Source organism: Camelus bactrianus, chromosome 14, assembly GCF_048773025.1.
Source record: "Camelus bactrianus isolate YW-2024 breed Bactrian camel chromosome 14, ASM4877302v1, whole genome shotgun sequence".
NCBI classification, from domain to species: Eukaryota; Metazoa; Chordata; class Mammalia; order Artiodactyla; family Camelidae; genus Camelus; species Camelus bactrianus.
The window spans coordinates 28,595,646-28,608,886 of record NC_133552.1 but is presented as its reverse complement, the minus strand read 5'-3'; the positions used below and the strand labels follow the sequence as shown (position 1 = coordinate 28,608,886).

The following is a 13,241-nucleotide window of genomic DNA, read 5'->3' as shown; positions in this document are numbered from 1 at the left end:
TATGTTTAACTTATCTACACTTGTTTGAGTTATTTTAAATCTTAAAAGATCATATGAATATCTAAAATAAAGTTAATAATACAACTGTCACTAAAAGCCAATTAGTAGTGATGTTCCACGTAAGTCTAGTTAATGAAAAATTTATACATAAAGAGGAGCACTCCACAAAAAGTTATAATTATTATTATTGCATTCTAAATAAAGGTGATATTGACTTGACCAGATTTCAATATTATCTATGATTAAGAATTTGCAAGCCTTTAGGATCTTTTATGATCTCTTTCTCAGGAAGCACACTGCATTCACCAAATCAGTGTGTTATTGCTATGTAATTCTAAACCATTAATGAAAATGAATTTACAAAATCTACTTTTCTTGACAATCTAAGTAAAGAAAGAAAAAAGTTGTTATTTTATAAATATGGCATGGACTTTTTATTGAACTTCATAATTACTCAAATTTTCCACGTTTGGTAATTTTGAATGATTTTATTGCTATCAGACTCTGTGCATCATTTATAATGTGTACATATTTAATATTCAACATATGTGCTTACTTCAGTGAATATTAGATTATCCCCAATACACAGAAAATATTCACCAAATTAAAATAAACTACCTCAAATTTTCCTTATTTAATCCTACCTTGGCCACTTCTCAGCTGTGTGACCTCAGGCAATCTATCACTCTTTGAGAGCTTCAGATTCCTCATCTTTAAAATGAAACCATCATTCACTTGCAGGGTCCTTGTGAAGATTAGAGAGAACATTCACTATGCATCTGGCAAAAGTTAGGTGCTCAATAATTGGTAGTTGTTAGCAGTAAATGAACTGAAGTCAGCAACCTCTACCCTCATCCTAAATAGGTACCCGGAAAGAAGCCAGTGACATGGGTATACCACTATGAAACATTGACTTTTACATCATTGGCATAGCCTTTCACTGACACTACAATACTAATTCAGTGTATCTTGAGATCAGAACAGTCATGTGGTTTTACAATCCCACCTGAAATTCAAAGAATCAGATAAAAATTAATTTCATAAAGCCAGGAGAAGGGCCAATCCGTGTAAAAACATTACCTGAGCACAGCTTTCATTAAACTTTTCCCGGTGTAACACTTCAGTCTTTGAGAATGAAGAATAGGTTTCTGAAGTATACAGGGCACAGGATCAGTGCCCTAAAATGAAATCTAAAATGATTTCTCTCCTTCGATGGATTTGTTTTGTCCCTGACCTAATTTCTATGCTAATATATAGGCTTCACAATTGCTTTATTCTCTGCACAGCCCATGCCTCTCCCTTCTTTCAAGTCTCCCAGGGACTGACTCCAGGGAGCAAGGCATATAGATACCATCAATAAACTGCATTTGGTTAACTGTTCATTATTCAGCGACTGCTGATCCGCTTTGTGGATTCTCCATGCTCTTTATTTTGTCTCTTCCTCAATCCTACTACCTTTCTTTTGATGATTTCACTGCTCATTATCACCTCTACCAGAAGTGAGAAGGAAGAATGTGAAATTTAAATGAGTCAAACATGACTTTTAAAATTTATTTTGAGGGTAAGGAGAGAAAGTTGAAAATGTGAGCTAAAATTAGGCCTGGAGTTTTTTGGATGACTTCACCCAGCTATTCTTATCCCCATTTAAGTGATGCTAATTGAGTTCTGAAAATAAAAGGACAGTTCAACCCTCTTATATCCATTCCTCTTGGAATACATGGAGAAAGAGGAGATATGTGAAATCTATTTACAAAAAGTTTTCTAAAAAAGAAAAGTACCAGTCAGAATAGAATAACTCTTAGAAAAGTTGCATTTGTAAGTTTCACAGTGCAGTGATGAATGTTTTAGAATACAAGTTTGTAGTCTTGTAAATCAGCTTATTTGCACCCTTTTCATACAAGTAATATAAATGTATATTTATTTTCTTAGCTAACTATCCAGCTTGTCTAGCAAAAGAACAAAAGTGCTGATTTTCTATTAGTCTCACAATTTCTGAGTTTTGTAGGGAATATGCAATAGGATTTTTTTGAAGTTTGTCTGATATACCTGAACAATAATTTACTCAAATCAGTTGTTTCTTAAAAAAATTTTATAAACTTGAAGAATTAATAAGATAATATAAAATAAAGTTATTAACTGGCATTTCTGGCAATGTTTAATAGAAAGGCTTTGGGAAATAATAGGTAGTTCTAAAAAATGCTATTTTTCTAAGTTATCCTCTAATATTGGAGATAATCCTGAGGCAGAAATCTACTACTATTTTAAGAAATAGGAGTATTTTGAGGATTTGCATTAGCTATGGGTCATCTCTCTTGCTCTCAGCTAATACATAGAATGAGGGCTAACTAGGTGACCCATGAAAAAACTTAGAACCTTGCAATACTTTCAAGTATACACATAGGTATCATATACATTCATAGTGTATTTTAAGTCTATAAGCTGTGAGATGATCTAAGCTAGACAAACAGAGAAGTTTGTGTCTATGTATATGTATGTGTTTAGGAAACAGAAACTGACTAACAGAGGTTTTCTTCAAAAAGGCCTCATACAGCACATCCATGTCTATGATAATGTTTTTCTTATTGTAAGTGAGTGATAAGTATTTGATGACTTGAAGGCCATTTAAATGTATATAAACAGGCCCTAGATCCACCCATTCAGGTGAGACAGGTGTACCAGTGCAGAAAGATCATGTGCTTTGGAGGCTACAGACTGGGTTCCAGTTGGAATAGACACTGATAAATGTGTAATCTATATCTGTAAAATTGATACAGTAATATCTATATTATAAAACTGTTGTAAGGATTAAGTAAATAAACATGTAAAGGCCCCAGTAGTATGTTCAGAACATAACTACACTCAGTAAGTGCTTTATTATTTCTCAAATATATTAGTGGTTTTAAAAATGTGATCATCCCTCAACCTTGATTATGGGATCAGAAAATATATATATATATATATATATATATATATATATATATATATATATATACACACACACACACGTATTTACAAATGCATAATATGTTTATATGTATAAATTATATATTTTTGAAATAATATATTCTTAAAATGTATATATATAAACATATTTAATTACATATTTATAATTATTATATTATATTCATATGATATTTTGTGTCCTATATATTGTACTATTTACATTTACATACATACATATGTAATATATACATTATATATATACTCACACATATTTTAAGTCATCTAACGGGACTGCTAATTTCATATATTAACAAGCAAAATATAAAATAATCAAAATAAGGTCATATTCTGAGTTTGTATTTATTTACAATCTTGAATTAACCAGAATATTTATAGGACTATGGTTCAAAATAAATTTAAATATCTGTATATATATATTACTCACATGAAACTTTGTGAGTAGCATACTGTTATTAAAATACTTTAAATGGTACAGAATTAATTGAAAAACACAAACAAAAGCTATATGGAAAGCATAGTACTTCAAAATTTTAAAAATTTTAGGGTATGCTTGCTAATTGTACAAAGTTTGATAGACATTTGCGTGCTCACAGCTTCATAAAGAGTTAAAACTACAAGAGAAGGCTTGCAGTAAATAAAAAGCATTATTAACCATCAGTGATATAATGCAGTAAATAATGATCAAATTAACCTGTGTATCATTAATTAGTGTCTATTAACAACAGATGTGAGGTAAGCAATTTCCCTCATCTATGTGCATGTAATGAGTGTGGGTGTTTTTATAGGAAATTGAAACAGAGAGTTCTGATGACTTGTCCAAAGTCACAAAGTAACTTAGCAACAACCCAGAGAAGGACATCTGAATCCCCTGGCCGTTTAGTGTACCGTCTATTATATCACATTGTTTCCCTTGTCTATAGAAAAAATAAGCTTAGGAGGTTTATAATCTAGCTATTCTTCTAGACTGATTTTTACAAAACACCTGGGAAGCAGGCCCAGAGGAATTAGGATATCTGAGAAGTTCATAAGTATTATTATCAAGGGACTAATAGCTTAGAAGCTCTCTAAGTCGTCTTTAGAAAGAAATATGTGACACCAGATGGTAGGTCACAGGGCTGGCATCATAAGGAATAGGAGTTTGGGGGTGATTTCACAGTGCCCAGAAAGAAGGTGCAGGAGAAGAAAGAGGAGTATTTGGTCTTTTTTTTTTTTTTTTAAACACCCAATTACAATGTACACCTGCATGAAATCTCTGCTTAGACCTTCAAACAGAAAAGATAATAATGATTGGCTCAGTTAACAGTTTGGAATGTGACATGTAAGACATTACCTCAAATTGTGCTGGCCTTGAAGACAAAACTCCATGCAGGGTGCAATCATCACAGTAACTTAAAGCAACAAAGGTTATTATTGTTGGTCCAAATTCTATCTCCAGGATATTTAATTTCTGTGTCTCAATTTACATATAGTTCATATGGGCATAGCTTTTACACTCTAGAAAAAATCATTGCTGAATTCATAGATTTAATTTCTTGCCAACTTAATGAAGGGGAGGAGGAGTAATAATCCTTTTCATACAAAGCAGCTGGATGAAATGACCAGAAGTTGAGATTCTTCCGGGATGGGATATAGGGATACCCAAAAATGGTGCATCCATTGCAAAGTGGAGAAAGAAGGAGCTGAAGAGTCCAGGGAAATTTTGGACAATCCAGAAAGTAATTACAAAGAGGTGATGTCACTTCAAATGGATTGTCTTCATAAATGCTAGTTCCTGTGCAGTATCCTTGTAAACAAAGGACAAACTAAGGAAAGAAATTCCTATATTTTCACCAAAACAGAAGGTGAGTTGGAAAGGGAGAGAGCTGTAAGGGGATAGATATATAGTCTACCACTGTTGCTAACTGTATTGCTGTAGAATTAATTCAGATTGTGGGTCTAACCTGTATGTATTCTGACCATCAGTGAATTGCCTAATTCTGGCCTTGTGCCCCAAACTTCCAGACGCTGTAGATATTGTGGGAAGACATAAATAAAACACATTTCAGAAGCAGCTTGATACTGATTTTTGGAGTCAGATATGTTTCAACTACAGATCCCAAAGTAATTATTTACCAGTTATGGTAAAAGTTCAGCAGTAGAGTAGTAGAAGCAGCTGACGCAGTAAAGAGAGGCAGATCATAGTTCCCTGACTGTGTTTTGTTTCCTGTGTAATGGCCTTACACCTACATATACATGTCCCTCTGTGTGTTTACCACTGCATTAGTATTCCAATTTCACTCTATGGAGCTTAAATGAGCTAATTTTATAAGCCAGATGTATACAGAGTATTTTGCTTGTGATCTCCATGTATAGCCCCATTTGTGCAATAAGAAGCTGTTACACACACCAGTTATTTTGATGCAGTGTTTTGTCAATAGGTAGCATGCTGTGTCTCTAGGATTAGTGAGGATGGGGGGGAAATAGGAAGGGTCAGAAGCAAACCAATTAGCTCAGCTAAGCAACTTATATTCTAGTTAGCATACAGTAGAAGAAGAAAATTGAAGTGGTTCCAATGGAAAGCACAGAGATGTCAGATCTTTCTGTGACCCAAGAAGAGGACTTTTCTGTTCCAGGCGCAGTCACTAGTTACTCAGCCGGGAGGATTTTATGTTCAGGGCAGTGCACAGGATATATGGAAACCTAGTGATGAAGAGATATGTCTACTCAGGGAAAGGCCAATGGTCTTTTCCATTACTTACATGGCACCCTGCAGATCAAAAAGTATTTCACAATCTTAATGCACTGGAGTCTCTCACCAGCTCTGATTTTTATAAAGGAAGAAACATGTCAAATGTCAAATTTAGCGTCTGAGCCAGAGGGGATATCCTAGCATTTTGCACCACACTCCTCCAGGATTCCTTTCTAAAGAAATAATTTTCCCAGTAAGCATTCCAAGGGGGAAAAAAAAACGTAATAACTTGAAAAGTAACCATTTTTTTTTAAACCTAGGCTTCAGTGAGTGCCCTTAAAAAAAAAAGCAACCCTTAGAGAAATACGGTAGAATCACTTGCAGGCAAAACCACTCATTTTACCGCGCAATCATTTCCACTCTGCCTCAGCTCTTTACCTTAGCAAGTAGCTGCCTTTAAAGACCACCAGGCAGTCACCCAGAGACACTTGAGCCTGCAACTAGGAAACTGGCAGAAGCTCTGCCACCGCCAACAGCGACGCTTCAAAATTAAAGGATGTCGAAACCTTCACCGACTTCATATATTTGCTTTTCCGGTTCAGGCAGCCTTACAAAGAGTTTGAAATTCCTTCCCTCCGCAGAGAAAGTGGATTTTCTTTTTCTGTGCAAACGCTGCTGGATCCAAGTCTCTCGGAAAAACTGGTGGCAAAGCAGGCGTTTGGGGATCGCGCCCGTGATCGCTCTGTAGCGTCGACTTCCTCTCCCTCTCTTTTCAGATATAAATGCAGGCTTATTTATTTATTCTAATTCTCCCTCTCACGCTCGCAGCCTGTGGACTTGGTTTGTGACTGGTGTGGCTACAAGGGAGACTGGTGGGCGCGCGCCTTGGAGCCCGACCGGGTGGCGCCTCATCGCAGTGGTCAGATGCAAGTCCCCCATTCCGCCTCCTCCGGCGGGGTCTGGGTTTACCCGCGTCCGGGGCAGGAAGCCATGACCGTACCCCGGTGCCCCCTCGCCTTTCTGCCCCCCTTGAGCCGCTGTCCTTAATTGACGAGCCAGTGACTATTGGCTGAAGTTCCCCAGTGATTTGCATGCACAGAGGAGTGTCTCCTGCCGCCCTCCCGTCAGGAGCGCGCCGACTGCAGCCTCCCCGGGAATGCGCGGCCGAGGGGATGCGCGCAGCTCGTCGGCCCTGGCAGTGAGCTGGCGCCCGGCGACCTGGCACCCGCGCCTGGATATGGGGCGTCTAAGTCGTCCCAGGAGCAGCTTCAGCTACAGAAACCTGCCGGTAAGGGTTGGCGTCCAGGAGCCCCACGGTCCGGACAAGTTGCAGTACTGTGGGGCAGTTTCCACTCCTTGATCATTGTTTCAAACCTTTTACCTTAATCCAAACTTCACTGGTAGGTTGAGGGGGTGGAAAGGGAGTTTGGGATAGTGTCTTCATTTTAGCTAGGAATAGGCAAGTCCTTGGGTCGTGAGAAGAACTTTCTGAATCAGAAATGTAGGCAGATAAGGTGGAGGGGGTTGGGGGTGTGCTCAACTGGCTTTAAGATAAAGGGATACGGAGATTGTTTCTTGCGGCGGGCATCTGGCTATGACTGTCTCCTGCAATTGACAAATTGTTTTTGCGTAATCATTTTTCGCGTTTACTTCTCTTTCCCTAAGGGAGGGGTGTTACAGAGAGCTTGGTAGGGGGTGGAGGTTCAGATCCTTTCGATTTGATTTTAGATAAGTGCTAAAATGTAAAACAATTATTCTGACCTCACGTGTTTATTTAATGGGGTAGGGGTCCATGCTATTATTGTTGTTGTTATTATTATTATTGATATTGTTGTTATCCGTCTCATAGCAAAGGATGTTAACACATTTCGCGTTCTGGGGACCTTAGTGGTAGAAACATTTCAGTGGGAAATAAGGTACCCACATCTCAGTCCTCTCCACTACCAGCTCCCGCTCTGCCCAGGAACTACCCTGGTGGTTTCCCTGTCGCGTTGTGCAGCCCTCTCTACTCTGGTGTGAACTTACAGGGCTGTTTTATGGTTTGGGATTTGGAATGGTAACTGAGTGAGATGGTGATGGGGAGCCCTGCGGAGGGTGTGCGTCTGTGTGTGTGTGTGTGTGTGTGTGTGTGTGTGTGTGTGTGTGTAGAGAGGGTGTAGAATGTGAACAGAAAAATTAAGTTTTGGAGGCAGTATTGCTCCATAGATCATTCCTTTGCAGCAAGTTTCCTCTTCACCGCATTCTGACCAGGTTTGTCTCTGGGGAATGGGGATGCGCACGGGGTTTCTGACTCCAAGCTCTCTGTTTCCCTGTGTGTAACAAGCCTTCTCTCCTCCCTCCCCGCCCCCCTCACCCGTTCAGCGTCTGCTTCTGTTTTTCCTCTTCGTGGGACCCTTCAATTGCCTGGCGAGTTACAGCCGGGCCACGGAGCTTCTGTACAGCCTGAACGAAGGACTGCCCGCCGGGGTGCTCATCGGCAGCCTGGCGGAGGACCTGCGGCTCTTGCCCCGCGCGGGGAGCCGGGACCCGCAGTCGCAGCCTACAGAACACAGCGGGACTGAGCTGAACCCCCCTCTCTCCTTCAGCCTGGCCTCCCAGGGACTGAGTGGCCAGTATGTGACCCTAGACAACCGCTCTGGGGAGCTGCACACTTCTGCCCAGGAAATTGACCGGGAGGAGCTGTGTCTTGAAGGGGGTGGAGGGGCTGCCTGGGGTGGCAGCATTTCCATCTCCTCTTCACCTTCCGCTGACTCTTGTCTTTTGCTTCTGGATGTACTGGTCCTGCCTCAGGAATACTTTAGGTTTGTGAAGGTGAAAATCGCTATCCGGGACATCAATGACAATGCCCCGCAGTTCCCTGTTTCCCAAATATCGGTTTGGGTCCCAGAAAATGCACCTGTAAACACCCGGCTGGCCATAGAACATCCTGCCATGGACCCAGATATAGGCACTAACGGGGTTCAGACCTACCGCCTACTAGACTATCATCGTATGTTCACTCTGGACGTGGAGGAGAATGAGAATGGGGAGCGCACCCCATACCTAATTGTCATGGGACTGTTGGACAGGGAGACCCAGGACCAGTATGTGAGCATCATCATAGCTGAGGATGGTGGGTCTCCACCACTGTTGGGCAGCGCCACCCTCACCATTGGTATAAGTGACATTAATGACAATTGCCCTCTCTTCACAGACTCACAGATTAATGTCACTGTGTATGGGAATGCTACAGTGGGCACACCTATTGCAGCTGTCCAGGCTGTGGATAGAGACTTGGGAAACAATGCTCAGATTACCTACTCTTATAGCCAGAAAGTTCCACTGGCATCCAAGGATTTATTCCATCTGGATGAAACCTCTGGAGTCATTAAACTGTTCAGTAAAATTGGAGGAAGTGTTCTGCAAACACACAAGCTCACCATCCTTGCTAATGGGCCAGGTTGCATCCCTGCCGTGATCACTGCCCTGGTGACCATTATCAAAGTCATTTTCAGACCACCTGAAATTGTCCCTCGTTATATAGCAAATGAGATCGATGGTATCGTTTACCTGAAAGAACTGGAACCTGTTAACACTCCAATTGCATTCTTCACCATAAGAGATCCGGAAGGTAAATACAAGGTGAACTGCTACCTGGAGGGTGAAGGACCATTCAGGTTATCACCCTACAAACCATACAATAATGAATATTTGCTAGAAACCACAAAGCCTTTGGATTATGAGCTCCAGCAGTTCTATGAGATAGCTGTGGTAGCCTGGAACTCTGAGGGATTTCATGTCAAAAAAATTATTAAAGTGCAACTTTTAGATGATAATGATAATGCTCCTGTTTTCCTTCAACCCTTGGTAGAATTAACCATTGAAGAAAACAATGCACCCAATGCCTTTTTGACCAAGCTAGATGCTACAGATGCTGACAGTGGAGAGAGAGGCCAAGTTTCATATTTTCTGGGACCTGATGCTCCGTCATATTTTTCCTTAGACAGTGTCACAGGAATTCTGACAGTTTCTACTCAGCTGGACCGAGAAGAGAAGGAAAAGTACAGGTACACCGTCAGAGCTGTTGACTCTGGGAAGCCGCCCAGAGAATCGGTAGCCACCGTGGCTATCACAGTGCTGGATAAAAATGACAATAGCCCTAGGTTCATCAACAAGGACTTCAGCTTCTTTGTACCAGAGAACTTTCCAGGATATGGTGAGATTGGAGTAATTAGTGTAACAGATGCCGATGCTGGGCAGAATGGATGGGTCGCCCTCTCCATGGTGAACCAGAGCGATATTTTTGTCATAGACACAGGAAAGGGCATGCTGAGAGCTAAAGTCTCCTTGGACAGAGAGCAGCAGAGCTCCTATACTTTGTGGGTTGAAGCTGTTGATGGGGGTGAGCCTCCCCTCTCCTCCACTGCAAAAATCACAATTCTCCTTCTAGATATCAATGATAACCCTCCTCTTGTTTTATTTCCTCAGTCTAACATGTCCTACCTTTTGGTACTACCCTCTACTCTCCCTGGCTCCCCAGTTACAGAGGTCTATGCAGTTGACAAAGACACAGGCATGAATGCCGTCATAGCTTACAGCATCATAGGGAGAAGAGGTCCTAGGCCTGAGTCCTTTAGGATTGACCCTAAAACGGGCAACATTACTTTGGAAGAGGCATTGATGCAAACAGACTATGGGCTCCACCGCTTGCTGGTAAAAGTGAGTGATCATGGTTATCCTGAACCTCTCCATTCCACAGTCATGGTGAACCTGTTTGTCAATGACACAGTCAGTAATGAGAGCTACATTGAGAGTCTTTTAAGAAAAGAATCAGAAATTAATATAGAGGAGAAACAACCGCAGATCTCAATCGAACCGACTCATAGGAAAGTTGAACCTGGGTCTTGCATGCCCACATTAGTAGCTCTGTCTGTAATAAGCTTGGGTTCTATCACTCTTGTAACAGGGATGGGCATATACATCTGTTTAAGGAGAGGGAAGACGCATCATAGGGAGGATGAAAATTTGGAAGTACAAATTCCATTAAAAGGAAAAATTGACTTGAATGTGAGAGAGAGGAAACCAATGGATATTTCTAATATTTGATATTTCACTGGGGATGTTAAAACAGAGATCTTTTAACTGGCTTTGGGGAGACTTTCACCACCCAAGCAAGACAGGTGGCAGTTCCAATGAAGGACGACAAATTTATAATGTGTACTATACTGTAAATAGCTGTTTACAGGTTTTTAAATTCAAAATCAGAGGTTATAAAATGTGTACAGCATTTTTTAATGAAAATAAGTACTAATAGCTATCGAACTGTAATTAAAAAAAAAAGCTTGGACATGATTTGCAGCTTTCATACATAAAGCAGATGACTGTTAAAACCTGGGAGTAAGGTAAGAAAATGGTACATCGCATTTTTTTGTCTGAAAAGTCCTTTAACCACAAGAGGGCATCAGCTGCTCCTTTGCAGGGAACTGTTTTGAGGTATTGTACATGACAATTGTACATGAAGTTAATGAAAGAGTATATTTTAAATATATTATTTTTAACATTTAACAAAGATGAAATTAAAAGTAGATGGAATTTCACCCCACTTAAATGTATGATAAAAAAAGAAAAGAAATGCATTTGTAAACAGAATGTTTATCACCTAACAAGTACATCGTGTATGATTTGAAATAGAAGGCATCACAAAGAAACACAATTCTTCTTTAGCGAGGATAGAATCTTTGCCTGTGTTAAAGATCTGACCTGATGAAGAGCATCTCACTTTCTCTGTACTCCAATTGCTTTCTGTTTGCTTTATCCACTGCACTTGCTATTATTATGGGGGGAAATATATAGTCTTTCTTACAGAAAATGTAATTAGAAATTGTGTCCAAGAAAAGTAGCCAGAAGCAAAGATATTTTTCAATCCTTAGTTGCTTCATAGGTGTTCATGACATTTTGATGCTTTCACAACTTGTTAATAGAACTTTATACTTGGGTTATATATTAGATTTGTATATGCTTAAACTCATCCATTACATAAGAAAAGACAAAATAATAGTAAACCAAAATTATTCAAGAAGCTGGTGGACACTACTGGTTGTTTTAGCTGGACCTTTTACATGAAAGTTATATTTATCTTTTTGTTGGTGTTTAGGTTTGTTGGCTACGTTTCTGGCTTCCTTTCTTCGGCTTTGGATTAGGGCCAAGAGTTTATTCGTCAGCCCAGCAGCAGATTTCTTTGATAATTTAGCTTTTATGGAACCCTTTGCAGTGAAGCAAGCTAGTTCATCAGTGATTGATTACCTTCACTTAATTGTGTGAGCTGGCAGTTTTATTTTATATGAGAACTATAGCAAAATTATTTCTGTAAACAAAGAGTAAGTGTAAAACTTAAACTGGATCATTCTACTTTTTGGCATCATGTGTCTGTACTGTACCAAAAGTGTTTATATGTCTGCAAATTAAAGGTATATATTTTCATAATTTCTTTCTCATCTTTACCATTTTATATTTGAACATGGGCTTGTTCTTTCACTGAAGTGCCTGTTAATGGCATTTGTTTGCTTTTAGAGGTAAATGTGGGTAAATTGTAAATATTCTGTTATGCTAAAGTTTATATTAAACTAATTCATTACTCAATTAAATATTGGGTAAACTATTAAATATGTGTGTAGTTATAGACATATATATAATAGAAAGAGGTATGCCTATGTGTTTGATAGTTCACATGGAAATTTATACCCATGCATCTGTGCATGCATATTAATTTATTATCAACTTAGACTCAATTATAAACACTCATTTTATTACATATAGCAAATCCTCTGTTAGCTGTGTTACAAGTGTTTTCAATGAATTTTAAAATAAAAATACATTGAGAAAAAAGAATTGAATACAAAAACCCAAGACCTTTTGAATATGTATTAAGTCATTTTTCTTGTTTTAATCAACTTGACAATTTAAATAAATAAAAGCATATGAAGCAGTAGTGTTTGTTACAAAAATGAAATATATTTTTATCAGAAATTCCTTTTGTATGAGAGGCACCTGAGCTAAGAAACTAAGATCATTTAGCCCCCAAAACTTTTCATTTATAATTGACATAGAGCAATGAAGGAAACCATCCTCCACCAGTCATTTTTATATCTTATTTCTCTCTTTTAAAGGAAAGAACTATATGTGAAACAAGTAGCACCATTAAAAAAAAAAATGGTCCTCCACAAATGCAGTGTTTTAATCACCATTTCTAAATTTGAAGAAGGTTCATGTGTTTGGGGGTATGGACTTCATCTCCAGCATGAAAAATGTCTGTAACATTAATAAAAGGACGCATTTCTGAATAATTTCTTGTGCCAAGATTTCCTTGACAAAAACATCTCATTCACATTAAAAACATTTATAACAAGGAAAGTGAAAATAAATTAAGCTCAAAGATAAAAGCCCCTTTTTTACTAACACCTTGTGCTAGAATGGATGCCAAAATGTATGCTAATCATGTCAATGTTGTTAGTTGAGCTGGCACAAAAATAAACGTTCCATTCATTAAAAACCCTAATATCCATTTAACAGTTTGAGAACCAGCGAGTCCTCTTTCCCCAATTTAATGAAGAAGAGATTGCTCTGATCTTTG

General features: G+C 38.9%; 1 protein-coding gene and 1 long non-coding RNA gene across 2 annotated transcripts in view; one reads left to right on the top strand and one right to left on the bottom strand.

Moving 5' to 3' along the window:
- LOC141579764 (uncharacterized) overlaps positions 1–6,209 on the bottom strand; it is a 42,406-nt gene extending 36,197 nt beyond the window's left edge. Inside the window, exon 1 of the long non-coding RNA XR_012511725.1 lies at positions 6,071–6,209. This is a non-coding gene — a long non-coding RNA (uncharacterized LOC141579764). The remainder of the gene's footprint in view (positions 1–6,070) is intronic.
- Positions 6,186–12,094, top strand: PCDH20 (protocadherin 20). Its single transcript, XM_010949410.3, has 2 exons — positions 6,186–6,920; positions 7,994–12,094. Exons 1-2 carry the CDS (start codon positions 6,789–6,791, stop codon positions 10,715–10,717), a joined length of 2,856 nt encoding a protein of 951 aa, XP_010947712.2. The 5' UTR covers positions 6,186–6,788; the 3' UTR covers positions 10,718–12,094.
- Positions 12,095–13,241: the final 1,147 nt, after the last annotated feature.